General features: G+C 48.5%; 1 protein-coding gene across 3 annotated transcripts in view; it reads left to right on the plus strand.

Annotated features, from left to right (window-relative positions):
• Piezo2 (piezo type mechanosensitive ion channel component 2) overlaps positions 1-25,839 on the plus strand; it is a 347,771-nt gene that overhangs the window by 232,067 nt on the left and 89,865 nt on the right. For 2 of the 3 annotated variants that reach the window (XM_034637375.2, XM_071602748.1), the window contains exons 8-18: positions 1,666-1,828; positions 5,289-5,408; positions 8,772-8,810; positions 9,699-9,837; positions 10,638-10,786; positions 13,065-13,295; positions 17,545-17,668; positions 18,819-19,081; positions 19,443-19,591; positions 21,018-21,191; positions 24,023-24,064. In XM_034637375.2, the coding sequence (XP_034493266.2) occupies positions 1,666-1,828; positions 5,289-5,408; positions 8,772-8,810; positions 9,699-9,837; positions 10,638-10,786; positions 13,065-13,295; positions 17,545-17,668; positions 18,819-19,081; positions 19,443-19,591; positions 21,018-21,191; positions 24,023-24,064 (1,593 nt within the window). The remainder of the gene's footprint in view (positions 1-1,665; positions 1,829-5,288; positions 5,409-8,771; positions 8,811-9,698; positions 9,838-10,637; positions 10,787-13,064; positions 13,296-17,544; positions 17,669-18,818; positions 19,082-19,442; positions 19,592-21,017; positions 21,192-24,022; positions 24,065-25,839) is intronic. The other variant, XM_034637377.2, reaches the window with a different exon arrangement.

Genomic DNA, 25,839 nt, shown 5'->3' on the forward strand with positions numbered 1-25,839 from the left:
TTGCTCAGGTGTGAGATGTTGATGTGACACATGAATTCATTTACCCACAGCTTTGGAAAGTTGCTGTTAAATTTCTAATGGGGCAAAACAGGTATTTTAAAGCTGAGATTAAATGAGGTCATTTCTCATTGATGTGCCAGGTGTGGGGATTTGATTTGGTAGCTAAAATCTTCCACTTAAATTAGCTCAAAAGGGGTAACCAGCTCATCAGGAGGAATTGTAAGAGCTTTCCTTCCTGAGTACTTTATACAGAAATTTATACGAATATATAGGGTTGGAAAATATTTTTGGGACGTTCCACTCTTCTATGTGGACTCAGGAATTTTCCTTTTTCAACATGTATTTTATTTTGCTTCTGATTATCATGTACTTATTGTGGAGTTTGGGGTAATATTTCAGTGCATTTCTTTCTTTCAAATGCTAACTACATAAAATCTTCCTGGACGTCAGAAAAGAGACCTACAATAAAACCAAGTACTAGTGCAATTAATTTTTTTTCTGATAAAATTGAAGAAAGCTAAATTTCTATTTATCTTGCTTTAAAATGTGTGTCCAGCAAAGCAGTGCTGCACTCACATTTCGACAGGGAACAGACAATGCTGAGAAGTTTTAAAGGTGAAAGGCAGTCTTTGAAGGTCTTGTAACTGAACGAAGAATGCAAGGTAAAAATTAAAGGAGGTTTAATTAGAACAAATGTAAACAATAGAAAGGTAGGTGACACATTTATCATGTAAAAGTTTTATGCTTTTAGTAACATCTCTTAGAAAAACTGTACATCAAAATAAATTTCTAAAGAAATTATATTTTGCACATTTTCTCATTATATAACCAGAGACATTTTGATTACATAGTAGAATTCAGCATTAAAAAAATAAACCATTTGAAGCTGGGCATGGTGGTGCACACCTGTAATCCCAGCAACTCAGGAGGCTGATGCAGGAGGATAACAAGTTCAAAATCAGCCGGGGAAATTCAGTGAGACCCTTTATCTAAATAAAAATTACAAAGGGCTGAGGATGTAGCTCAGTGGTAGAGCCCCTGGGTTCTATGTCCAGTACTGCAAAAATAAATAAACTATTTCAAAATTTAATAAGCCACATAAAGTCATCTTTCAAGGAAAATGATCAATTATAAGCTTTGAAAAAATTCAAATAACCCATAAATGAAATTGGACAGAAATACATCTTACAGAAATTCTACTACGTAACATTTGACTTTCACTGCTGAACTGTAGGACTACATCCAGTTTCAATATTTGCTTCATAACATCAACACTAGCTGACTAGCTAACGCTGAATCCAGCCAGAAACAAGTCATCTGCTCATGTGGTCGGACTTAGTAACCTCTTACCACACACTTGGCCTTTCAACAGTGCCAAGTTTTAATAGGGCTGGTCAGCCATTAAAAGGCGAATTTCTAAAAGACGTGTGAGGGTCAGTAATAGCCAGACTTTTGAACCAACGTGAAGGTCATCCGGCTAATGCTGGCATCCAGTCTGGGCACCACAGGCAGGATCTCAGGAGGTTCATGGTGAGCTCCCATCAGACACGTCTGTACCTTACTGGGCAACTGTGCAGTCGTACACCCAGACCGGCAGGAGTTGACCTGTGTCAAGGAAACACAGTTTTCTGCAGCTTTCAAGTGACTGTCTTTGTTTTTAAACAGGTTGTTTGGTATCAAATCAGTAATCCAGACAGACTGTTCCAGTACCTGGAAGATCGTAGTAAACCCAGAGCTATCCTGGTACCACCATGCCAACCCCATCCTGCTGTTGGTGATGTACTACACGCTGGCCACGCTGATCCGCATCTGGTTACAAGAACCCCTCGTAAGGACCAAAGGTTTCCTGCTCTTGTCCACTTAGGGACCTGGAGCCCACAGGCTGAACGGCTCATTCCTGCTATCCCCAACAGATCAGTACTGTATCCCAACACGGCCATTCCTGCTGTCCCTGACTGATCAGTATTGTATCCCAATATATCCATTCCTGCTATCCCCGACTGATCAGTAACATATCCCAGCATGGCGCCAGTGTGTTAGTTATAGTGATCAATTCTGCAAACAGCGGTAAGCGAACAAGAATACTACCAGAGTGGAGACCAGCTTCCTTTGCTGAGAGCACAGTGCTGCTTCACCTGGGGGTGGGAGTGTTCGTTGTCACTGAGCAGGTTCTAGCATAAGGCAATGCTAGCTGGGCCCACCGCCTGCCTCTGGAAGGTAAGTGTTGTGCCATCTCACAGCTGAGGAAAATGAGGCTGAGCTCACACACTGATGGTGCAAGTCCATCCCAGCCAGTGCGCTCAGCCACACTGAGGTCTGCAAGACCGCCCGCATGCCCCGCGCTCACGGTGGTTGGGGCTCCCTTCTTCTCCAGTGCTCTTGTCCTCTGAGGGTGCTGTGGAGGTGGTCTAGCTCGGGGGGCCCATGCCTGCCGTGCAGTCAGGTGCACAGGACCCTACCTTTCTGCACGATTGAGAACTAGTTTATGTCCTGTGGGATTTCAAGGGGAGGACTGCAGCTTGCATGGCTTCTCTCTTTTTTTTCAGCAATAAAAGGTTTCTGTCCTCCTCTCTTTCCCCAAAGGGCTGTGAGAGGCTCATGTGAGGCGGCCTATTGGCTCCCGCAGGAGACAGGCCCTGGAGGTGAGGGTGTCGTGCCTTCTCCTCACCACCTGCAGGGGGCGCCGCTCAAGCCACAACTGCTGAGCCAACCTAGCTAAGCCCAGGTCCCCCTCCAGTCTGGCCTTCTGGATCTCTTCTGTCCTGGGGCCCAAGCAGGTTTCTGCTTTCCTGGCCCCTGTCTTCACACCCAGACTGGGAGGTCTGCACATTAATTCCATCTGTCAGTCAACAAATATTTCCCTCTGCATCCCACCTAAAGCTAGAGCCCAGCAGGCAAGGGCCACGAGCGCCAGGCCTACACTCATAGGGACCCTGTGTTCTTCCAATGAACAGCTGTCCAGAGTGAAGAGTATCAGTATTAGAGAGGGACAGCGGCACTGGGCGAGCTGTGTGTCTGTGGACGCAGTGATCTGTCTGCCCTCCTGTGTGGTGCCTCTTCCCCATGTGTGGACAGGCACTGGGCTGTGAGGGAGCCATGGGCAGGGGCAGGGTCACAAGGACCATCCTGTCAGCAAGGTTCTCACAGATCACCCTACCTTTAGGGACTGATGACCGGCACATAGCGAGAAAACACTCCTAGGGTCAGAGGGATTGAGGCACTCATGTTGCAGTTTTTCCAGTTCTCTTCTAAAATTTGTGCCAGTAAAACCCATGAAAATACTGTGTTCACTTACTGCACAAACACGTGGATATGTACCTGTGTGTGTCCAGAACCAAGAACACGTACAGAAGAAGTCCAAACAGGAACTCCTTACACATTACGGAAATGAAGGTGTTGGAGTGATTCTGAGCTCCAGCGCCTGTAGCTTTCCCTGTGGTCCTGTGGTCTCTGGAGGACGCAGTACAGGGCAAAGGTCTGCTCTTGTTCTGCTGTTGCTACTCTGGGCTGTTGGGAACGAGGGGCAGAGAGTGCTGGGAGAGAAGCCCGCCGCCGTGCACAGGCAATGGCAGTGACCAAGCCTCTGTGCCTGGAGGGTACGGAGTACAGGGATTAAGCTAGCGTCCACATTCCAGGTGGTCAGTACACACAGTGGCCGGGGAAGGCCTTTCTCACTGGGCAGTGTCCAAGGGCAGGCTCTGATGATATCAGAGTTCCAGATGACCTGGCACACCTTGTGGAAAATGCCAGCCACCTGAAGTACATGCCCAGGTAAAGGCCCATCAGATGTGTTTGGGGTTAGAGAGAAGCAGACCTTGAGAGTCAGGTGTCCGGTGCCCCTGCATTTGCCACAGGGTTGCCCCCAGGAGGCCTCACAAGCAGACATGCCATGGAGTCAGAGAAGCTGTAGGTCCCTGCAGGACCCAGCCAATCTAGACATGCCAGAACCCGCAGGTTAGCCTGGAGCTGGGCAAAATCACCTGTTACAAGCCCATTGTATGTAGTGCTGAATATCATGTGCCGTCTGTTGGACACTGTCACACAATGAAACCAGTGGTGGTTGGGTACCCACTGTTAGCCTAAGGCACGCAACACATGGTACAGCCCCATCCCTGCTGGTGCCCGTCTCAGCCCCCTTGTGAAGCCCCTGAGCTGGCAGCAGAACCGCCCAAGCCAGGCACTGCCTGCATAAAGCCCTTGCAGGCCAGGGATCGGGGCTGCTCCCCTCAGGTGCTCTGTCTGGCACACTGGAACCCTATGTCGGGCAGTAAAGCTATGTCCACACTCCCCACTCCAGGGTTGGTGATGTGCTAGTGTCCCCTCTGTGGGGTCGCCTTTGTTGGGAAAACATACCAAAGCACCGGCTGTCTGCTCACACTGACTCCGTCCTGTGCACCACCACTAACAGGGCCAGCGGGCGCCTCATCAGGCAGGGCCACAGGTGTGCTCCTGTGGCACTAGATGTGCTCCTGCTTGATGCCACCTGTGAGCGTCGGCAGGACCTGCCTTTGTCAACACCATCTTAGGGACAGGTCCCTGGGCTGGCTCACGCAGCAGCCCTGCCCTCTCGTGAAGGCTCGGCCCCGGAGCACAGCTGTTTCTAGTGCAATGCAGGTCCACACTGAGAAGCCGGGGTGCTCACACCGGGAAATGTCATGGGACGTGTGGTGTCGTGGGAATCAGGGACCACTTTGACATTCTTGTCAAGTACCAGAGAGCGTTTTTGTGGTTTTTAAGAGTGTGTTGATCAAATCCCATAGAGTATACACTAACTTTGAAAAATAATCACGTGGGGCAAAGATACAAAGCAGGCTACCCAGATCTGCTTCGGAGGCTGTCTAAGCTTTTTTGCTGTTGCTACTAAAAGATTTGACCAGAACAATTTTAGGGGACAAAAAATTTATTTGGGGGCTCACAGTTTCAGAGGTCTCAGTCCATAGGCAGCAGGCTCCACTCCTCGGGACTCAAGATGAAACAGGACCTCATGGCAGGAGAGTGCGGCAGAGGGAAGCAGCTCACATGATGATCAGGAAGCAGAGACTCCAGTTGCCAGACACCAATATATACCCCAAAGCCACGCCCCAGTTCCCACCTTCAGCCACACCCCACTACTTCAGTTATCACCCCATTAATCCCTATCAAGGGATTAATTCACTGGTTGGGTTTAATGCTCTAGCACCCCAATCAGTTCTCCTCTGAACCTTCTTGCATGTCTCACCCGTGAGCTTTGGGGGACACCTCACATCCACACCATAACAGAGGCAGATCTGTCTCTGTGGCTGTTTCAGGTGCAGGACGAGAAGACCAAGGAGGAGGACAGATCCCTGGTTTGCAGCTCCAACCAGAAAACTGCGGAGAGGAAGCGGAGCCTGTGGTATGCTGCCCAGTACCCAACCGACGAGAGGAAGGTGAGCTTGGGACTTGTCTCCCGGGTGCATTCTGTTGCTGAACGAGAACCTCACATAGCAGATGTCAGCTCAGGTCGCGCCTAAAAACAGCCTGAGTCAGGGGACTTCGAGGTAGAGCTGTGTTCAGAGAGGGACCAGCACTCCACACCTGAGTTCCGTTAGACCCCATGAGAGCACCACATCTCGGACTGCTTCAATTCTACAAAGAAAGAATGCTCCTAATTTTTAAACTCTATATTTAAAGAAAACTAAAAGTAAGGAAGGACACTGTGGCTTTGGAGAATGAAAGTTTCAGTGTTGAAATACATCATTGCAAATAATGTCACTCCACGGAGCAGCCGGCCACAGTTGTTACTCAAGAACCTCCTGGAGAAGACCCAAAGCTCCCTGCATGTGTGGTGAACACCTCTCCCTTCTTTGAGGCAGCTGTGTGTATGGACAAGGAAAAGTGGGTCACAGGGGTAGCCCCCAGAACGCCCGCGACGGCTGCTACATGTGATACGTAATTCAGACGCCTTTGCTCATTGACTGGCCATTTGAACTCCGTCAGTGCTGCGTCGACTTGCTCTAACGCCCGTTTGCAGTGCTGTGGAGACAGGTCCTTTATCATTCTTGACGGGGTCAGCATTTTGCTTCCAAGCATGCCAGAAGAGGAGGGGCTCTGGTATATGGTGGCAGGTGGGTTTCCCTAAGACCCTGGGCCTGCTGTCAGCGTGCCTGTCCTGTGCTGAGAGGCCGGGAGGACAGGAGGTGCCGGGAGGACTGACCGCACTGTGGGGAAGGCATAAAACATCTGGGGGTTTTCAGGGACACGGTTTTCTGGTTGTGCCAGAATATCTTGTCCATCCCACTAAACAATGGACAGCCACAGAGGACGGTCCCCACTTCCAGAGTGAGGACTCGGCCTCTGGGGATGCTGAGCCCTGGGAGGAGTCCTCAAGGGCACGGAACGCCTGTTCTGTGCTACATTGAGGAGCTTTGCCTGGGGATACAGAAGCAGGGGTGAGGCTGCCCTGCCAGGGCACAGTCAGGGCCTGCACAGACCCGCCCACACGGCGGCCATCCATCAGGCCCTGAGGCCAACCACGTGCTTGAGTGTCCTTGATGAGCCAGAGGAGTGAATTCCAGCCACATGGCACGTCATCATGTCCCCGGCACTGAAGGTCCACAGACAGGACTGTGACTCTGAGAGACTGTGATGACCAACACACCCTGTTCCCAAGACATGGCTGTGGGTCATGGCCCAGCACTGCTCACGCGGGTGTGCACCAGCACTCTTGTAAGACCAAGTCAGTTGGTGCAGCCTCAGCGTGCAGGCTTGTCCTCCAGGGGACGCCCGTGGAATCCTGGGCCTGGCGCCCCTTGGCTTGTGGCTACCAGGCAGCACCCCGTCCTGCAGGGCCACCATCCTTCCCACATTTTGTCTTTCACACCACATTTTAGCTGCGCATTTTCTGTGACCCTCAGGAAACTACCACTGGCTGAGTCTGGGGTCATACTGGAGGGGAGTCCTCCTCACTGTCTGCACAGACTATCAGAATGCTCCTTGTGTGCTAAGTCACACCATTTTGCTGGGGGTGTCTGCCGTGCACAGTGACATCATGAACAGGCATGTGGCCCAGGAGCGACACCCTGAACATCGCAGCCAAGTGTGTCTAGTTTGTGAGATTAACCCTTTACATGCTCACACAGCAAGAAAAGGCCTCACAGTGTGCTTCTGGGGTGTCACCTTTGTCAGGTAACGAAGGACCATGATAATTTTGTTCAGTTTCAAGCATGAAGCACACGTCTTTCTCTGTGACAAAATGGGCCGTCTGCATGATGTGCCACAAACCACCTAATAACTGACAGAGGGAAAGCCCAGGCCAGCCAATGCACTGTGACAGCTGTCCCCAGAGCACACTTCCACTCCACGGGGCAGTGATGGACAGACCTGCTTGGTCAGACCCGGATATTTGGCAAATAACTACTTGCAAGTTAATGAAGCAAGCAGGTCACTTCAAGGCAAATAACTGGCAGAGTTTGTTGCCAATTATAAAACTTCAACATTTGAGTAAAAAAAAAATCAAGTTTTGGAAAACTTGTGTCCATCAATGAGACTTTGAAAACAATATATTTAAGGACTTTTTGGAGGAGTCCTTTTTGAAATGGCTTTTGAACACACATGTTTTTGAAATGTTACACAGTATCTCAATGTTATTTAAATATTTAATGTGCTCTTCGAATGTCACTCAATGGGGTCAGTACTTGGTAGAGCTGGGGACCCTGTGGCTGGCAGCACCAGGCAGGGGCAAGAGGCCATTCTGGTGCAGCCAGTGCCTTCAGGTCCTCACAGCAGAGGGAAGAACACTCCACTGTAATTCCAGGCCCACGCTGTGAGGACCCTCAGGAAAATACCACTGGCTGAGTCTCGTGTTGCTCGGGAGAGGACTTCTCCTCATTATCTGCAGAGACTATTAAATGCCCCTTGCTCTTCTACCCACCTGCTTCTGTGAGGTCAGCTTTCTTGATACCCTAACCCAAGCAACACAGCACACAAGAACAAAAGCAGAAGCACTTGCAGAAACCCAGAGGCCCTCTGTGAACCAGACGTGGAAGAGATGTGTCAAAGTACAGAACCGCGACAGTCTTTTCAGTATATGGCCTTCTAAAATAAAAATGGTGTCTGAAAGCTATTTGAGCAATTTTCTTAAAATATAATGGGCTTTTCAATTTTTATTGAGTTGATAAATAAACAATTGTTTTTAACATGCCTCAATTTGAATTTCTAGTGTGAGACAGTGGCAGACGCCACATAATCTCCCCCTACCCTCGAGCTTTCCAAGACTGCAGAGGAGTCCTGACTCCAAAACCTAACTACCTCATCGCCGTGCTATTTGTTGTTTGGGGAAGCCCCAGTCACCTAGCACTAGTGCAGTTAAAAGATTGGTCATATCATGATGATTTCCTTTTTGACAATTTATAAACCCAAAGTAATCTCAAATCTCAGTATACATCTAACTGTTTTGTAGTAAGAAACTTGCATTTCTTGGAAAGCAGTTTCAGGATTCTGCAGATGTCCCAGAGGGTTCCAGAGCTTAGCCTAAGCAGTGTATTCTCTTAGAACAGAACACTTGAAAAAGGTCGTTTTTGAAAGTGCATGATTCACAGTTGGCTGTTTGTGGTCAGGGTCCTAAGCAAACTTCAGATGCTGCAACATGGTTATGATGAGCAGTGTCCAGCTCGGGCAGTGGCCCTTTGTACTCACATGGCAGTTTCCACGCACACTAGCACTCGGCGGGCTGGAGAGCGGGTGTGGGGCCTTGTGGACGCGGTCAGCTTCTGCTCACCTGCTAACGTGCTGTCCTGCTTTGCTTTTTGCAGCTTTTATCCATGACCCAAGACGACTACAAACCATCTGATGTTAGTACCTCTTTAGAATTACCCTTTTTGTGTGTGTGAGTGATTTAAAAGTGACAAATGAAATAACCTCCTTTCAGTATATTTTAAAGATCCATGAAACCTCTGTATGCTTTTAATTTTTTTTCTTGCAGAAATTATATCTGATTTGTTGCTGTGAAATATTGACTCATGAGATTGGATATATTAATACAAAATATATTTAGACTTTTTTAAAGCCTTGCTTGCGGGGTTGTGTTTTAAGCATTTTGTTCTGTAGCTCTACTAATTATTAAATAATTTTAAAAAGGAAGTTTTACATGTTCATAGATACACATACGTGTATTTATATGTTTATCTCAGAACTTATAATGCCACAGTGACAGACGGGGAAAATCCCAGTGTTGGCACTTAGTGAATTTCAGCCTTGCAGTTGGGTAGAGACCCCAGCAGGGAGCGTGTCACCTGGGCCCAGAAGGACTTTTGCAGCTGCCCTGTGCAGAGCTGTGTGGAGAGTGGGTAGGACCCACTCTCTGGGCTGGGCAGGGAAGGCATGAAGGACCACACAACCGGGGGTGGCTGGGAGGTGGGCAGTGGCAAGAGCTGAACCTGAAGAGGTCAGCCCAGACCAGGAAGGCCCCCTGGACAATTGTAGGCTATCCTGAGGACAAGGCGTGCATCGCACTGTTCACAGGAGTGCCATGAGGTGTGCATTTCACCTGGTCACTCTGAGATCAGGTTTGGAGAGATGGTACCTGATTCCTCCTGCTAAAATACGTGTCATTGACCGTGGCACCTGGCTTTCAGTCAGCTTGTCACTGGGGGTTGTGCATGGAGGATGGGTTGGAGGAAGTAGGTCCACACTGCAACCCACCCTGTGGTCACAGGTGTCCTTCCCCATGCTCCCTGCAGGGTCTGCTTGTGACGGTGAATGGCAACCCTGTGGACTACCACACCATCCACCCCAGCCTGCCCTTAGAGAATGGCCCCGCCAAGACTGATCTGTACTCCACCCCCCAATACCGGTGGGAGCCCTCCGAGGACTCGACAGGTAACCAGCCACACAGGGCGCATGTCTCGTTCAGGGTCGTGCACGGGCGTGTAGGTGGTCCCTGAGTTTTCAAGGGTCTGTGCTTTCTCTTCTTGCTGCTAGAAGTCCTATTTATGTGCAGCCCACTTAACTTAACAAAAAGGAAGGACATTTGCTTCATGATTTAACACATTTAGTGTTGCAGCCTGTCTGGGTCAGGGTCCGGGGGTGAGGGGCTGGTTCCCGCACCTGGGGTTGTTCCTGAGCCTGCAGTGAGGGGCTGCCATCTTGCTGGAGGCTCCCCTGGGGGGCTGTGTCCAAGCCCCGCTGTGTAGCTATTGGCTGGAGACCTCAGGTGCTCGCCACCCAGGGCTCTCCAGGGGCACTTACCCCTGGGGCTGGCTTCCCTCAGAACAAGAGTGGGATCTGTCACCCTTTCAATCTAGAAAGAAAGCGTCCAAAGCAAAAGCCACGACTTAGACCAGAGTCTTCAGGAGTGGCCTTGTTGTTGGAAGCCCACCACATGCGGGGGAGGGCATCCACGGGGCAGGAACACAGGAGCAGGGAGCTCAGGGCCAGGTTAGGGTCTGTCTTTGCCCACCTTGTGGAGATGGTCTTCCCACCGAGTGCTGGGTGCTGGGTGCCTTGGCCCTGGCCAAGCAGGGCTGACAGAATGGTGAGAATTCTAGGGGCTCTGTTAGTTGGGAACAACCCCTCGAGTCTCACCTAAAGGCCGTGTCACAGGAGTGCTGCCCCTGGGGACACTCACACAGATGTCGGGCATTGGCATGGAGAGTTACGTAACGTGTTTGTCCATCTAGAGAAGAAAGAGGAAGAAGAGGATGAGAAAGAAGAATTTGAGGAGGAAAGGAGCCAGGAGGAGAAAAGGAGTGTCAAGGTCCACGCCATGGTCTCCGTGTTCCAGTTCATCATGAAGCAGAGCTACATCTGCGCCCTCATCGCCATGATGGTGCGTGTGAGTGGTGCTGCCAGAGGCTGGGGTTCAGTCTTCCCAGTGCCGGGTTGACAGTGGTTGGCCGCGTTCATTTTTCATGGGATTTTTATACCATAGACTGCAAAACTGTGTCCTCTTCAACTCTCTCAGCCTCTCCGTAATATTAACACCCTCTCTATCTAGAGGCACGTCTTTCCTTGGCCGAGGGGAGGCTCCACTCCATCTGGGCTGCAGTCACCCCCAGGGCCCCTAGAGCCTCCTCCAGGTGCCAGGGTCCTTGACGCCTGTCGCTGTCACCTGGTCCCCAGCCTGTCAGCTTCAGAAGCAGCGCCTCTGCTAACAGAGGATGAAGGGCTTCTGGTCACTCTCTTTCTTAAAAACAAAACTTTCTTGGAAAATCTGATTTAGTTCTGAGAAACTGAATGCTCCTATTTAAGAGGCAACTCTTCCACAATCTATGGTCAGTGGGGAGACCCCATGCCACCTGCAGTGACAGAAAATGAAAACGCTGATGGCTCTGGGGAAACCACGCCCAGACACAGCTTTGCCAGGCAGCGACGAGCTCCTGGGCAACCGGCAGCTTCCAGTAAGGACACTGGGCAGGGAGAGGAGGCAGGAGCCGCAGTGCTCCACCCCACACACCTGTCACTGCTGCTTCTGCACGGCGAATTGAACCCAAGGGCACTTGACCACTGACACAGGGTCTCACTACGTTGTCCAGGCTGGTCCAGAACTTGCAATCCTCCTGCCTCAGCCTCCCAGGTAGCTAGGATGACAGTCAGGTGCTACCATCGTCAGCCTAGCCCCACCCTTGAAGTGGAATTCAGGGCCTTTGCCTGGTTTCTGACAATTTATGTATATCTGCCTCTCAAATTGCAGCAAATTTCTTGATCATTAAACATCAAGTAATCAATTATTATAATAAATACAATTTACAGTTCTGAACTCAAAAAGGTACTATTTTTTCTCTCTGAGTTATGTAAGTTTGTCTTTTTTCCCCCCAAAGAAACAGAGCTAAAACAAAAGCAGCTTTGAATACACGTGTTATTACTCAGTAGGGAAAAAACCTGCTGTAAACGCAGCAAGATCTTTCTTCGAGGTGTGCCCCTCTCTGGTGCTGTGTTCCGTCTGAGTGCAGCCACAGTGTTGCTGGGTGAAAGAGCCCGGCTTCTGTGACTTCTGGATCACAGGTGGAGGCAAAGGCCCAAGGAGCCCGTGAGATGAGTCACGTGTTGACTAAGGAATATAAAGCAGAGGCCGAACGGCCCAACTGCCCTGAAACCCAGCATGGTAAACAGCACAACATGGGTTCTTCTTCCTAGCTACGGAAACCCAGAGTGGACTGCCTGGGCATTAAAAGGCCAGAACTAACTCTTTCTTTTATTTTCTTTCCTTCCTTCCTTCCTTCCTTCCTTCCTTCCTTCCTTCCTTCCTTCCTTCCTATCTTCCTTCCTTCCTATCTTCCTTCCTTTCTTTCTTTCTTTCTTTCTTTCATTTGATGCAGGGGCTCTTTACCTCTGAGCCACATCCACAGCACTTTTTATTTCTTATTTTGAGACAGGGTCTTACTAAGTTGTTTAGAGCCTCACCAAATTACTGAGGCTGGCCTCAAACTTGTGATCCTTCTGTCTCAGCCTCCCAAGCCACTGGGATTACAGGCATGTGCACCTGCCCAGCCAGGACATCTTCTAATGAACCTCCTAACTTGTTTTTTCCTTCATCCTCTCAAATGAGTACAGTGTGGGGGAGAAAAATCTGCAATTATGATATCTTTTTTCCTGGATCATACAAAAATGGCAACATTCTATCTGCTTGGCACAGTGTATGTGTGTGTGTGTATGAGTGTGTATGCATGTGAGGCTTCAAACACACTACTGAATACAAATTCACTCGGTGTGCATAGAGTGCAAACGTGGCAGCTGTCACCTAATCTTTGGTGAACGCTCTTGCGTAAGAATATTTTCAGGAAAATAATTCAGACCATTGTAGTTGTCAGTTACTAACTTAATTTTAATAAATTTTAATTTAATTTTAATCATGTATTTTTACTAACAATTTTAGATAGCTCCTTACAGTTGTTTGTGACGCTGCAAAATAGGGTGAAAATGAAGAGGTTGGTGGCAGAGGGCGCACGCTGGCACCACGTAGGGCCTCTGACTGCCTTGGAGGCTCTCGGGCAGGGCCCTCGCAGTGCCTCTCCCTGGCCTCTGCCCTGCGCCTGAGCCCAGGTCGGCCTCTCCCCCTCAGTCCACTATGTGCTCTCCTGCGCTCACGGTGCCTCCCTCCACCCCAGGCCTGGAGCATCACCTACCACAGCTGGCTGACCTTCGTGCTGCTCATCTGGTCCTGCGCCCTGTGGATGATCCGCAACAGGAGGAAGTACGCCATGATCAGCTCACCCTTCATGGTTGTCTACGGGAACCTGCTGTTGGTGCTGCAGTACATCTGGAGCTTTGAACTTCCAGAAATCAAAAAGGTCCCGGGTTTTCTAGAAAAGAAAGAGCCAGGAGAGCTTGCTTCAAAGGTAAGTGAATGGAAAATCAAGAAAACAGAACTGCGCTAATCACGATCATCACATGAAGCAAACCTTATAACACTAGGCTCCAGATAATCACTCCTTTGCAGAAATTAACAGACACAAACCTGTGAGAAATAGTTTACATTGCTGAGAGGTTGCTGTAATTTAACATGTAGTACACCATGTTATTAGCTTATAAATAGCAGCACTTTCTACTCAGAAAAATTAGAGTATAAGCTCTTTTTAGCATATGATAGCAATTAGATATGAAAATAGGAACATACAATGTGAACAGAAAAATACAATATAAAATATCTCCAGGGGCTAGAGGATTTTCTTGGATAGATTATTAATTTGTAAAATTGACTTATTAGCACATTGCTATTTTAGACAAGCATCTATTATTAACAATGTGTTTACTCCAATCCTGTCCTAACACACATTCTTAGTAGCAAAAATTAAATATGACACTTGTTTTTTTTTTTCTCTCTCTCTCTACTGATTTGCCTTCACCTGTGGTCAGGACATTCATAATCTCTTCCTGACTCATTTATTTTCACTGGCTGTCTCAATAGTTTTTATTTCAGAAGGTTGGGAGACCCCATTTATAATCTTTTTTTGTTAACAAAATGGTAGGTGCTATTGGGAGTCGCCCCGGCTGCAAAGACTAACTTCCCCATCTCCCAAGAAGAGCTGTCCAATGGTGAGCCCTGCTGGCTCACCTGATCCTTACCCACCAATCAGACTAGCCCTGATGGCTTACCTGATCCTTACCCACCAATCAAAAAGCACCCCATGCCAACTGTCAGACCACCCCTGGCTCTATAAATATGCAGAGCTGCCTCAATAAACGGGCATTTTTCTCCAACGGCAAGCCTTGATCATTCTTTCAGGTGCCATACACATCTCTGGTCGATGACTGTGTCTTGAGGTAGTAAATCAATCAGGTCTGAACATTCCATGAACCTTGAAGGGTGCTCTCCACAAGATGAGGAAGATCTCTGTCTCTGGAGAGGGCTGAGGTACCGCCCATGAACTTCACCTTCTGCGGGAGCTACCATGTGAAGGTCACCAGACACCCCCTATCCAAGGCAGCTGGCTGTAGACAGGGGCTGACTGGACTGGGCAGAGATTGATCCTGTAACAGTTTTTGACAAAAGGCTAGTGTGTAAAAGAAAAATTTCCTGACAGGTGCAAGCCCGCAGGAGAGGTGAGACAACATCTCCTGTGTGTGGGCCAGATGTTCCCGTCACTCATCCCACTCCACTTCTGTCCCTGCTGGTCCTGTGGAAGAGCCTCCTACCAGTACCTTTACCTGGGGGCTTTCCTTCCACCTCCTCCCTGGGCTCCTCCCAACCGCAGGCACAGCTCACTCCACGGGTAATCCAGTTGTCTTCTATAAGAGAAATTCAAGATCATAGAGAAATTCAAACTCGCATCCTTCTGACTGTGTGAATTCATACAACCTGATTCAGACTCTCAAAGACAACAGACAGCACCAGCTCCCTAGCTGAGCTCCCTCCTGGCTAATTAGAATTAACAATTCTTTGAAGGGAAATGTTGTTTGGTGATTAAATTTGTTAATAATTTTTTTTAAAAAAACACTAATTCCTGGAAGCTAGGATCTGTATTTATATTTTAATGAAACTGGGGGTTTAAAAAAAGGGGAAAAAGCAAGATTTTGTCCAAGACATTAATGACACAGGCTCATTGACCCTCCAACATAACGATGTCTTCCAAACACTTTTCTAAGCACACTTTACAGAGTGCTGGTGAGTCAGGGTGTGCATAAGGAGAGAAAGGAAGGATCAGGCCTCCATCCTAGAAGCTCTGCAGGCCCCCAGATAGACAGCATGGTCTGCAGCTTCCCGAGCCTGTCTCTTCCTGGCCCCCAGATGGCATTGACCCCACTTCTAAAGCCTGGCCTCCAGGACGCTTTCCCCAGCACAGGTGCCCCACCTGGCCTCACTGCTGCTGACCTCTCTGAACACAGGTGACAGAAGCAGATTCCTTTCCGTTTATGGCCGTAGTCAACTCCTGGCGCCCTCCAGGATTTTCATGCCAGGTTTTCAGAATCGCAGGTGGTCTGGCTCTTGACTTCCTAAGGTCCTGGTCATGCTCAGGAGGACTTCCTGCTGCCTGTTCATGTGAACACCCCACGGAGAGTGAAATGGGCAGTTACCCTAAGTGAAAATCCATCCCCAGAATCCCCCCCCCCAAAAAATAGTGTGCGATTTAGTGGGTTCTAGTATATTCACAAAGCTATGACTTGTTCATTTGCCTTTTTAATTCTTTAATTTCTTTGGCAAATATTTATTAAAAGCTTACGATGAGGCTCCCTGCCACACCGAGGGTGCACACGAGAGGCCAGTCCACCACCGCTGACATGCACTTTGTCACTCCTATCTGCTGGCCACCCTCAGGGGCACCTCCTCCCTTGCACCAGGGACATCAGAAGATCCTAGAGAGCATGGGCCTCAAGGTGGATGATGGCCTGTTCAGCAAGGTCATCAGTGAGCTGCATGGCAAAACACTGTCCTAGCCCGGTACTGGCAAACCGCCAGTGTGCCCGTGGAGGGGCTGTGGCTGTGGCTGTTTGTGCCACCCCTGGCTCAGCAGCTCCTGCTGCAGCAGAGGAGAGGAGAGACGAGAAGGAGTCTGAGGAGGCTGCTGATGACATGGGATCTGGGCCCTTTGGTTAAATTCCTGTTCCCCTGCAAATAAAGCCTTCTTATGTAAAAAACAAACAAACAAACAAAAAAGCTTACTATGAGAGCTATCACTCCCAGCCACCAGGAAGGCTATAATAAAAGACAACAGGTGTGACTGAGGACGTGGAGAAACGGGACGTGTGCGCTGCTGGTGGGAATGTAAGTTGGTGCAGCACCTGGAAAACGTTCAGCATTCATTTTTCCTTAAAAAGTCAAACATAGAATCACCATGAGACCAGCAATTCCAGGGCGAGGCCCTCACCTGGGAGAATGGAAGACACAGGCGCACAGAAACCCAGGCCTGAGTAGTCAGGCAGCATTCGCCATCACAGCTATGAAACAAAGTGTCCACGTGCCCATCAGCCCACGCGTGTGCATGCAGAGCGTGCACCCGTGCGTGGAGCAGTGTGGAGTAAGGAGGAGGAACGCAGGGCCATGCGTGCCACAACAGGATACACCTACACTGCTGAGAGAGGTGGCTACACAAGGCCTTGACTTAAAATGTCCAGGTTGAGCCAATCCATACAGCAAAAAGGAAATCCCTGGTTGGCTAGAGTCACAGGAAGAAGAGGAGGTCCCTCTTCGGGTGCTTCTTTTTGAGGAGATTGGATAATTTTCAATGGAGGGATTGCTCAGTGGTGAGTGCTTGTGTAGCATGAGTGAGGCACTGGGTTTAATCCCCAGTATCAAAAAAAAAAAAAAAAAAAATATATATATATATATATATATATATATATATATATATATATATATATATATATACACACACACACACATACACATATATATAAAACTAAATCGATTACAACTACGACAGTGGTCATACAACCTTGTGACTACACCAAAACCCACTGAATTACACACTGAGCCACACCCCAGTCCTTGAGTGATACACTTTAAGTGGGTGAATTGTGTGGTATGTGAATTACATCTCAATAAAGCCATTACCAAAACAAACCCTACCAGGAACCAAGTTCCAGATTCCCTAAGAGTGAGGCATGGGTCACCTTTTCCCTCAGTTCTCAGGAAAATGCTGATAGGTAGTGTGGGCGCAGGGGTCCCCTCTTGCTTCAGCACCAGAGGGAGTGAGAGTAATAAGGGGCGTGTTTTCTGGGGTGAACTTTCTTTTCCCATCTGCAGCATTCTTAAGGATAACTATGGGGGTCAAAGGTGTGTCACAGGAGAAGTGACCCTCCCCTCACTTGGCAGCAACCTTACATTCGGGCAGACACTCCAGGACAAGCCCCAGGAGGGACCCAGGTGCCGGCGCTGCTGTCCTGCCAGGTGGCCGTGCCTTCGTTGGCTCTTCTCCTCCCAGGGCCACACAGTGCTGAAGATTCTGCTGGCCCTGGACAACTGCCTGAGAGTCCCCACTGCAGAGCAGCAGCGGCTCTGTCAAACCCAAAGGCACACTGACCGTCCCACCCATGGTGGTTATTTGTCGTGCTCCCGCTGGGACAGTGCAGAAAACGGTGTATTTGCAGAAGTGTGTTTATGCTGCAGATTTGTGCTTAATTCTTGTTCTGCTTCTTCTCTGGTCCCAGATTCTGTTCACTATCACCTTTTGGCTCCTGCTGAGGCAGCACCTCACAGAGCAGAAAGCTCTTCAGGAAAAGGAAGCTCTTCTGTCTGAAGTCAAAATTGGAAGTCAGGAAAATGAAGAGAAAGGTAAATTTGTGTGGACAGGGTGTGACGGCAACTTCTTGAGCTCAGCAAAGGTATAAAGAGCCCCAAATACGTCGGAAATTACACACTGAGCTACACCCAGTCCTTGAGTGATACACTTTAAGTGGCTGAATTGCGTGGTATGTGAATTACATCTCAATAAAGCCATTACCAAAACAAACCCTGATTAATGGAAGCCAGATTTGAACTTGAATCGATAAATACAACATTATAATGTGTAACTTTCAAAGAACACACAAGAGTTCACAGAGACCTTTTAAAAACTGTTCATTTGATCTCCCCAAAGTGATTCCCAACAGAAGAAACTAAGGGTCCCCAAAATTGCATGGTTTCTCCAAGGACAATGAAAATGGAACCTAGAAACTGACTGGCATTGTCTAAATTCAGATCTTCTCCTTTTCTGAACATAATACACAACCAAGTAAATGAAAGGGAGGGAGTGAGGAGTGGGGGGAAGAAGACAGCTTCTTTTAGCATCCCTGTGGTTTGGGGCCTGCTGTGTTGGTAACTGGGAAGGACTTGCCCTCAGAGCTCTGGACCAACCCCAGCTGTTAGCATTCACAGCAGCTGGGCTGCACCTTAACCCAGGCACCGCCAGGAAACAGGCCAGCCGCCATGTTTATATAACTAGCCCTAATCACCGAGGTGTTTTCCAGCAACAAGTCTGTCTACAAGGCTCAAATCTTGCTATATGAGTTCCAATGTGTGCTTAGCACAATGATCAACCAGTTGATTTTGGTAAATGGTTCATTTGAGATCAACCATTGGTCTGATTGCACTCTGAGTTACTGGTTGTTTGAATAAATTACTCAAATATAGGTATCCTTGCTAACCCAGAGATGAATCCTGCATCTTACAGAATTTTAAAGCTAGATGAAGTGTTCTTAATTCCAATACATAAAATTGCTTTAGCCTTAAACTGTAATCGTTCTGTAAATCTAATTTAAATCGATCATATTTGGCTTCAACTCTTAAACTTTAAGTTATTTAAATGATTAAATAACAGAACAGCCTAAATCATATAGTAACTCATAAATTGCATGCTCCTATGTCTCATGAATGTCACACGGCCAAAGTGAGGTGCTGGTCAGATAACCAATGAAGGATAATGATGTCGTGTTCTGCCTTTCAGACGAGGACCTTCAAGACATACAGGTGGAAGGAGAGCCCAAAGAGAAGGAGGAGGAGGAGGAAGCACAGGAGGAGGAGCAAGAGGACGAGGACGAAGACCAGGACATCATGAAGGTGCTGGGCAACCTGGTGGTGGCCATGTTCATCAAGTACTGGATCTACGTGTGTGGTGGCATGTTCTTCTTCGTCAGCTTCGAGGGCAAAATCGTCATGTACAAAATCATCTACATGGTGCTGTTCCTGTTCTGTGTGGCCTTGTACCAGGTGGGTGGACGGCTTGCTTGACCTCAGTTCCCTTACCCATCCCAGGAAGAGATGAGCCTCCTTGTAGAGCTCTTGCTTGTTATAACCCCACAAACAGATCACACTAGTCATGGCTGAAATCAAACACTGCATCCTGAGACTCCCGAAGGCCGCAGGGCCAGTAGAACAGGGATCAGAGCTTTTCCCCCAGATCCACCAACTGAAATAAGAAACAAAATGTGAAAGAACTAAAAATGAAGGAACTGTATTTTCAGACCCTTTTTTTTGTCTATGATCATTTGTCCTAAAGAAACCAAATACTTTTGTGGGTTTTCCTCTAACTGCTCTTCATCTCCTTGGCTTTTCAATGTCTAATTCCCAGGTGCACTATGAATGGTGGAGGAAAATTCTAAAATATTTTTGGATGTCCGTGGTTATTTACACTATGCTGGTGCTTATCTTTATATACACATATCAATTTGAAAACTTCCCAGGCCTGTGGCAAAACATGACCGGATTGAAAAAAGAAAAGTAAGTGATCTGGGTGACAATGGAATGTGGAAGTGACGGGAGGGAGGGAGAGGGTGGTGATTTGAATGCATATTGTTCAAAAAAACACCTTTAGGGAAGATTTTGGCAAAAGGTGATGCTGCCACTGTGTCCTGAGTGGCAAGGAGGAGCTCTGAAAGGAAAGGCTCCCCACGGGGCTAGACGGCCATGCTCAGGGTGTGTTCACCAAGGCTCCTCCAGGCCCCCTCTGCCAGGGGCCCTGGGCCTGGAGATGCAGCAGGGAGCCAGAAGGGCCCTCGCGCCCAGGCAGCATCTATTCTAGCAGAAGGAAAATGAAAACCTTGCAGTGGGTGAGCTCATCCCCAGCTGGTGAAGGGTGGGGGATGATGAGTGTGTGAAGGGGACAGCAGGCCCAGGGAGGGGAGCCTGAGCGGAGAGGCCCCGCCTGCCTCACTGAGTTCCTCTGACCCTGATGCTGATCAGAGACACCTTCTCAGGAGGACTGAGCTGGGTCTGCGGGCAGAGCACTCCTGCCAGAGGCCCTGAGGGGGAAGAGGGCTGGCCTGGGGCCTTCAGGGAGGGGAAGGAAGCTCCCTGCGGGAGCCAGGAGGAATGGGAGGGGAGGGGTGCTGGCTCAGGGCAGGTGGCTGCTATCTTCCTCTTATTGGAATTTTTTTTTTTTTTAAGTCTTGAAAGATCCTTGACTGACAGAAAGCGCAACGCAAATAGAAATAAGACAGTTCACAGGCAGTAGCCGTGGTCCTGGGAGAAGTGACCATGGTCCACCTGGAATCTAAGGTGGCAAAGACAGATGGCAGAAAAGGCGGATTTGGGAAGTACAGAGGAGGCTGAAGCAGACGCCCTGGTTGTGATGTAAAGGAGAGAATCAGGGACTTCCAACTTCTGGATTTCATGCAGGGTCCACCGTTAGGCCACTTACTGGTCCGAGGAAGACCAGGAATGGGGGTCAGGGAGGTGGAGAACAGCTTCACAAAGAAGAGGAAGACAAAGAACAGTTTTGAAAACATCAAATGTGAAATACCTATGAGCAGGCATGCTGCAGTAGAGATTTGGGTAGGAGAGGACCCAGGAGAAGGCCGTACCATCGTGGACACTTGGTCTTGGGCGTGCAGCTGGTGTACAAACCCAGGGACTAGGTGAGATCACCAGGGGAGGGTACAGTTAGAGAGGAGACTCAAAGCTGAGTTCTGGAGGTACTTCAGCATCCAGAGATACTAAAGGATCCATTCAAGAGGGACTGAGGCTGAACTGAGGAAGATGCCCCCGTCCAGGTTACATGGACCATTGTGAAGGCTGGCGGGTTGGACTGGTGGACTGGGTGGGAGAGGGGTGCAGCCAGTGGTGAGAGAAAGAGACTGGTGTGGCGGAGGAGGAGACGGTGTCCTCGCTGCTAAGAAGGTTCCTGCTCTTGCTCTGTCCCTTCCAGGCTAGAGGATCTGGGCCTGAAGCAGTTCACTGTGGCAGAACTGTTCACGCGCATCTTCATCCCCACCTCCTTCCTGCTGGTGTGCATTCTGCACCTCCACTACTTCCACGACCGCTTCCTAGAACTCACAGACCTCAAGTCCATCCCCAGGAAGGAGGACAACACCATCTACAGGTGAGCCGCCAGAGAGGTGCTTCCCTCGTCCCTAGGCAACCCTGGGACCAACCTGGGCTGCTGCTCTCCCTTCCAGTGATGGTCAGCGCTTTACAATGGTCGACAGAGCACACTTACCAAGGTCTGTGGAAGCCACCATCCCGCCACAGGAAAATGACAAGCATCCTCCTGATGGATGCTAATGGTGTTTTTCCTCAGGGGCTCCAGTGTGGCCCGTGATTCAGTTCCCTAGAAAACACTTGCTGAGCTCAAAGGGAGAAAGGTGCTATTTGAGTGGGAGTACACAGAGCCGGCCGTGGCGCCGGTCTGTAATCACAGCCTTTCAGGAGGCTGAGGCAGGATGAGGATGTGGCTTGCTGGTTAAGTGCCCTTGGATTCAATTCCTGGTACAAAAAAAAAAAAAAAGAGTATTCCAGCCCCAGGTGAAAATTCCCTTTAGCTCTTTGAGTTCAAGGGGAGAAATGAGCACATCAGTAGCAAATGAAGTAGGATTTCATTCTATTCTCAGGAAATTTTAACCTTCCAACACTTTATAACAGGAGCTAGAATTATGGATACACCTGAAACACTTTTATGAAATGATGAAAATATGATATAATCCTTATGATCAGTAGATTGCTTTCCTGATTTGAACTAAGATTTACTTTGTTTCATTCTGAGGGTGTTCCTGACCACCATCCTAACAACCAGGAAGGCCAAGAGGTCTCGCCCACCAATATGTCCTGCACCATCTCCCACCTCATGAGCGGGGTCAGGGGCTCAGAATCCCTGTGTGCTGTGTACTTACTTCCTTTAGTGATAATCAGACACTAGGAAAAATAAAGATGTTATTAGAAGTTTGGGGACCCCATAGGTGGTCTTGCTGACAGGAAAAATCACACTAAGTTTTAAAATTTGGAAAGAGTACTCGTGTAAAAAACTAACAGCTGTCAATAATTAGAGAAATGATAGCGGGACAATTTTTTGACATGGATGTGATAACTATGGGTGAAACCAGCATTAGATATTCAACTCCAGCTATGTACTGGCTTTATTTAATTGTAAGGCCATTTGTTTTCAAAAGTCACTTCCAATAATTAAGAAAACCTTTTGGAAGATTTGCATGTTTGTGGAAGAGATGTCATCATCCGTCTTTGCTGATCACATGCTTAGATTTTTTTCCTCTAAATGCCTCACGTCCCTCCCATGAGCGCTTGCTTCTCATCAAAGCCCCCCAGACTGCAGGGCTCTTCTTGCCTTACCATTGCCACGTGCCTTGGTCTTCTGTTGCCTGGTCACATAGAGACATGGGCCACCTTCTTCCAGATTTTCAGCAAGATTTCAGGAGCATGGTTTTGCAGAGGACAACGTGGCTCCTCAGTGTTCTCGCTCATTCAGGTCGCAAGTGAGAACTCAGTGCTGCACGGAGCTTCCTGTCCCTGTGCGCACTGGGTTTGACTATGCAGCTTTGGGGGCCACTGCCCCATGTGTCCTTGGCCTCAGCCTCCCAGCTCCTGCCCTTCTCACAGGACAAGAGGGACAGCAGACCTCAAGGACCATCACCCCATCCTACTTCCCATCCTCGTGGCTTGGCCTCACCCTGAGTGTCCCCTCACCAGTGAATTGTAAAGAAAACTGGGAGAACGAGAAGAGGGTGTATAAACACAGCCCTGAGACTGCAGCTCATGGGATTTCACTCTCAGGGCTGTGGGAAAAGGGCCTTAGGGAAATTAAGGAACTCACTCCAGGTGGTATTTGGGGGTTTCATGCAGAGTTCAATAGAAAAGCCCCCAAAAGTTAATTTTGAATAATATATATAAATATTTTAGCAACTCTTTTATATTGCAGTATTTTTCTCACTAATAATTTTTACCTTAAAGTATTTCTGTCCCCAAATCCTGAACAATTTTAATTAAAATTAAAGTGGTAGAGAAACAGAATTGTTTGTAGAGTCAGGATTCAAGCCTTGCTCTGTACTCTCACCTCTCTGGATGCTTTACAAAAAAAAAAAAAAAAAAAAAAAAACATGGCCCACAAGTTGTGAATAACCAACCCCTGGCAGTCATGAAATTGACCAGAACAGTGTTGTTTCTATCAAAATCCAACTAACCATTCCCCGTGTGTGTGTGTGTGTGTGTGTGTGTGTGTGTGTACAAAGCTGAATTTGTTTTCTTTAGCCTTACAGACTTTACAAAGTTAGCTTTCTGAAAACGGTTTTATGATGTACACAAGAAGAAACTATTATCAACTCTAAGTGAGGAACCTCTGGAATGTCTTTTCACTTGTCTATCAACAATAATATGATGTTATAGCATAGCAATGATATGCTGATTACATAATGTGTAACTGATAATAGTTTAGTAAAGTTCCTTAGAGACCCATTACTCTTGTGTCACTGCAACATATCCATGATCCATATTAGAAAATATTGTCTTGCACATAGAAACAAAGCAATGTCTTTTTTGAACCTAAATTTTAGAAGATCTTAGAGAAAATAAGTTGACTGTGGTTACCTAGTAGGACTCTTTTAACTCTGGGAAAGGAGCAAACTTTAATCTTTCATCTTTCCTTTGACAAGCTGTCTTGAGAAGTCTGAGGGATGGTCCTCCCGGGTGTATGAGGCGGACGGTGCGGTGGCCAGGGCCACTGTGTCCTCAGCAGTATTCCTGTGTGTCTGGCAGTGCTGCTGCCACTCTTGCTGCTCATACTGTCCTTCCTGACGCCAACCCTTGCAGGCGATGGCACTGTGACCAGGAGGCCAGGAGAGCCCCCACACTGCTCTGCCTAACGTCTCTCTCTCTTTCTCTCTCTCTCTCTCCTTCTGCATCCTGTGCTTCTGCCTCTCGCCACAGTCACGCCAAAGTCAATGGGCGCGTATATCTCATCATCAATAGGTGGGTACTCCTGTGTTTTCTGTCTTTCAGACTTTCTTACTGTGTTGAACTCTTCACCGCTTTGTAAATGAGAAGTGCTGTGGTCAGGTGGTGGAGGGGCTGCCAGGTACGCTCGCGCCAGCGTGTGGCGCTCCTCCCCAAGGGTGACTCCCCGCACGTGGGGGTCGTCAGGGTCTTCAGCTGGCGCTCAGTGTCTTATCCTGGCTCAACCTAGGTTTGCTCTTGGTAGACCGCGTTCAAGGCTGAGTTTTTCTCTCTCCTGGCCACACGGTCGAGAGCGCAGCTGAAGAACGGCTCCTCCACACACCCTCCTGTCAATGCCAAACCTGCTGCCAGACCCATGCCCTTCCTGTGAGGTCACTGCTGCTCTCCTGACTGGCTCCAGTCCTCCACCGCCTGCTTGCCCTACCTCCCTGGCTAGAGGCACGAGCTCCCCTGCACGGCGCCCTGACCACTCAGCAACAATACCCCGTGCCCTGGACTTTGGGCCCTTACCCATCAGCTGATGCTCCCTAGATGTTTCCTGAAAAAATGCAAATATTCAGAACAACACACGATTTTTAAAATATTAATTTTTAAAATAAACCTCTACTTTAAAAAATCAGGACAGTCTTGACGAGGATTTCACAGTGTGTCCACATCCCGCAGCAGTGCAGAGATGGCCCTGGGACTCAGCCCCACTTTGAGGTGCCCCACTCCCTGGGGAGGTAAAGCAGGCAGTGCACACAAGCAAAAGAGTGCTCTGTCCTCACAGTGCCACCCAGCACAGAGAAGGCCTGTGGGTCCGGCTGACTCCCACCATTCTACCGTTGTTAATAGATGACTTGAATTGTTCCCTCTCATAATACCTGTCGTGTCCTTGATGGAAACATGCATTTTACAGTAAGCCCAGTTAACACATGACAACTCTCCAAACACTTGTTCGTTTTCCATTCACTTTTCTCCTGGGCAGACAACCAAAGAGCAAGGTGTCAGAAGTGACACGTCCAGAAGGCAGTGTAAAAGGAGAGGTCCCTGCAGAGCGAGGAGGGAAGGGAGCTGGTGGGTGCCAGAAGCCTCTGACTTCTGACGCGGGGTTTAGCTGACTGCAGGAGGAGGCGCAGGCTCCAGTTAGACCTCTCCAGCAACTTGCCCAGCCCGCCCTTCCACACAAAGGGCCACCTCCCTGCCTCTCCGTGGTGCTCATAAAGCACTTGGTGTTTGCCTTGAGCAATGGGCGTTGGCTGCAGGGAAGACAGGGAACTGCTCTGAGGTCTCCCTGGGCAGCAGCTGGTGTGGCTTTGACCATATTAGTCACTCCGGCCTGCAGTCCGCATCCCAAGGCCAGGGTGTCCGCTCTGGCCCTCAGAGGTGTGAAGGTTCAGAGCCACCCAGGCAGGTAGTGCCAGGCCCCAGAGGAACAGGATCTGAGAAGCCGGTTCCCATTGGGCACCAGGTGCGTCTGTGGTGTGTGCCCAGCATGCCCACCTTCCACAGCTCCTCCCCAGGAAAGGATCGTGAATGAGCTGTCTTTCCCTCAAAATTGATTTCTTTATGCTCAAGATTGTTTGTTTTACAAAGAGAAAAGTTTGCTTATTAATGTTAATTCTGAATTTAAAGAGGAGGTTTACCTACAATTCTCCATAGGTTGATTAAAATCTACAGGTCACCTTACAAGATGTGAGGTAGGAGAGGGTGTTGAGAACAGCAGTTCATAGTGATGAGATTTTAATAAAGCAGCTTTTTTTTTTTAATTGTAGGGAAATTCCAATTGATTTAGTAAACAGTGTGAATTA

The sequence above is a fragment of the Marmota flaviventris genome, chromosome 16 (assembly GCF_047511675.1).
Source record: "Marmota flaviventris isolate mMarFla1 chromosome 16, mMarFla1.hap1, whole genome shotgun sequence".
In the NCBI taxonomy this organism is placed as follows: domain Eukaryota; kingdom Metazoa; phylum Chordata; class Mammalia; order Rodentia; family Sciuridae; genus Marmota; species Marmota flaviventris.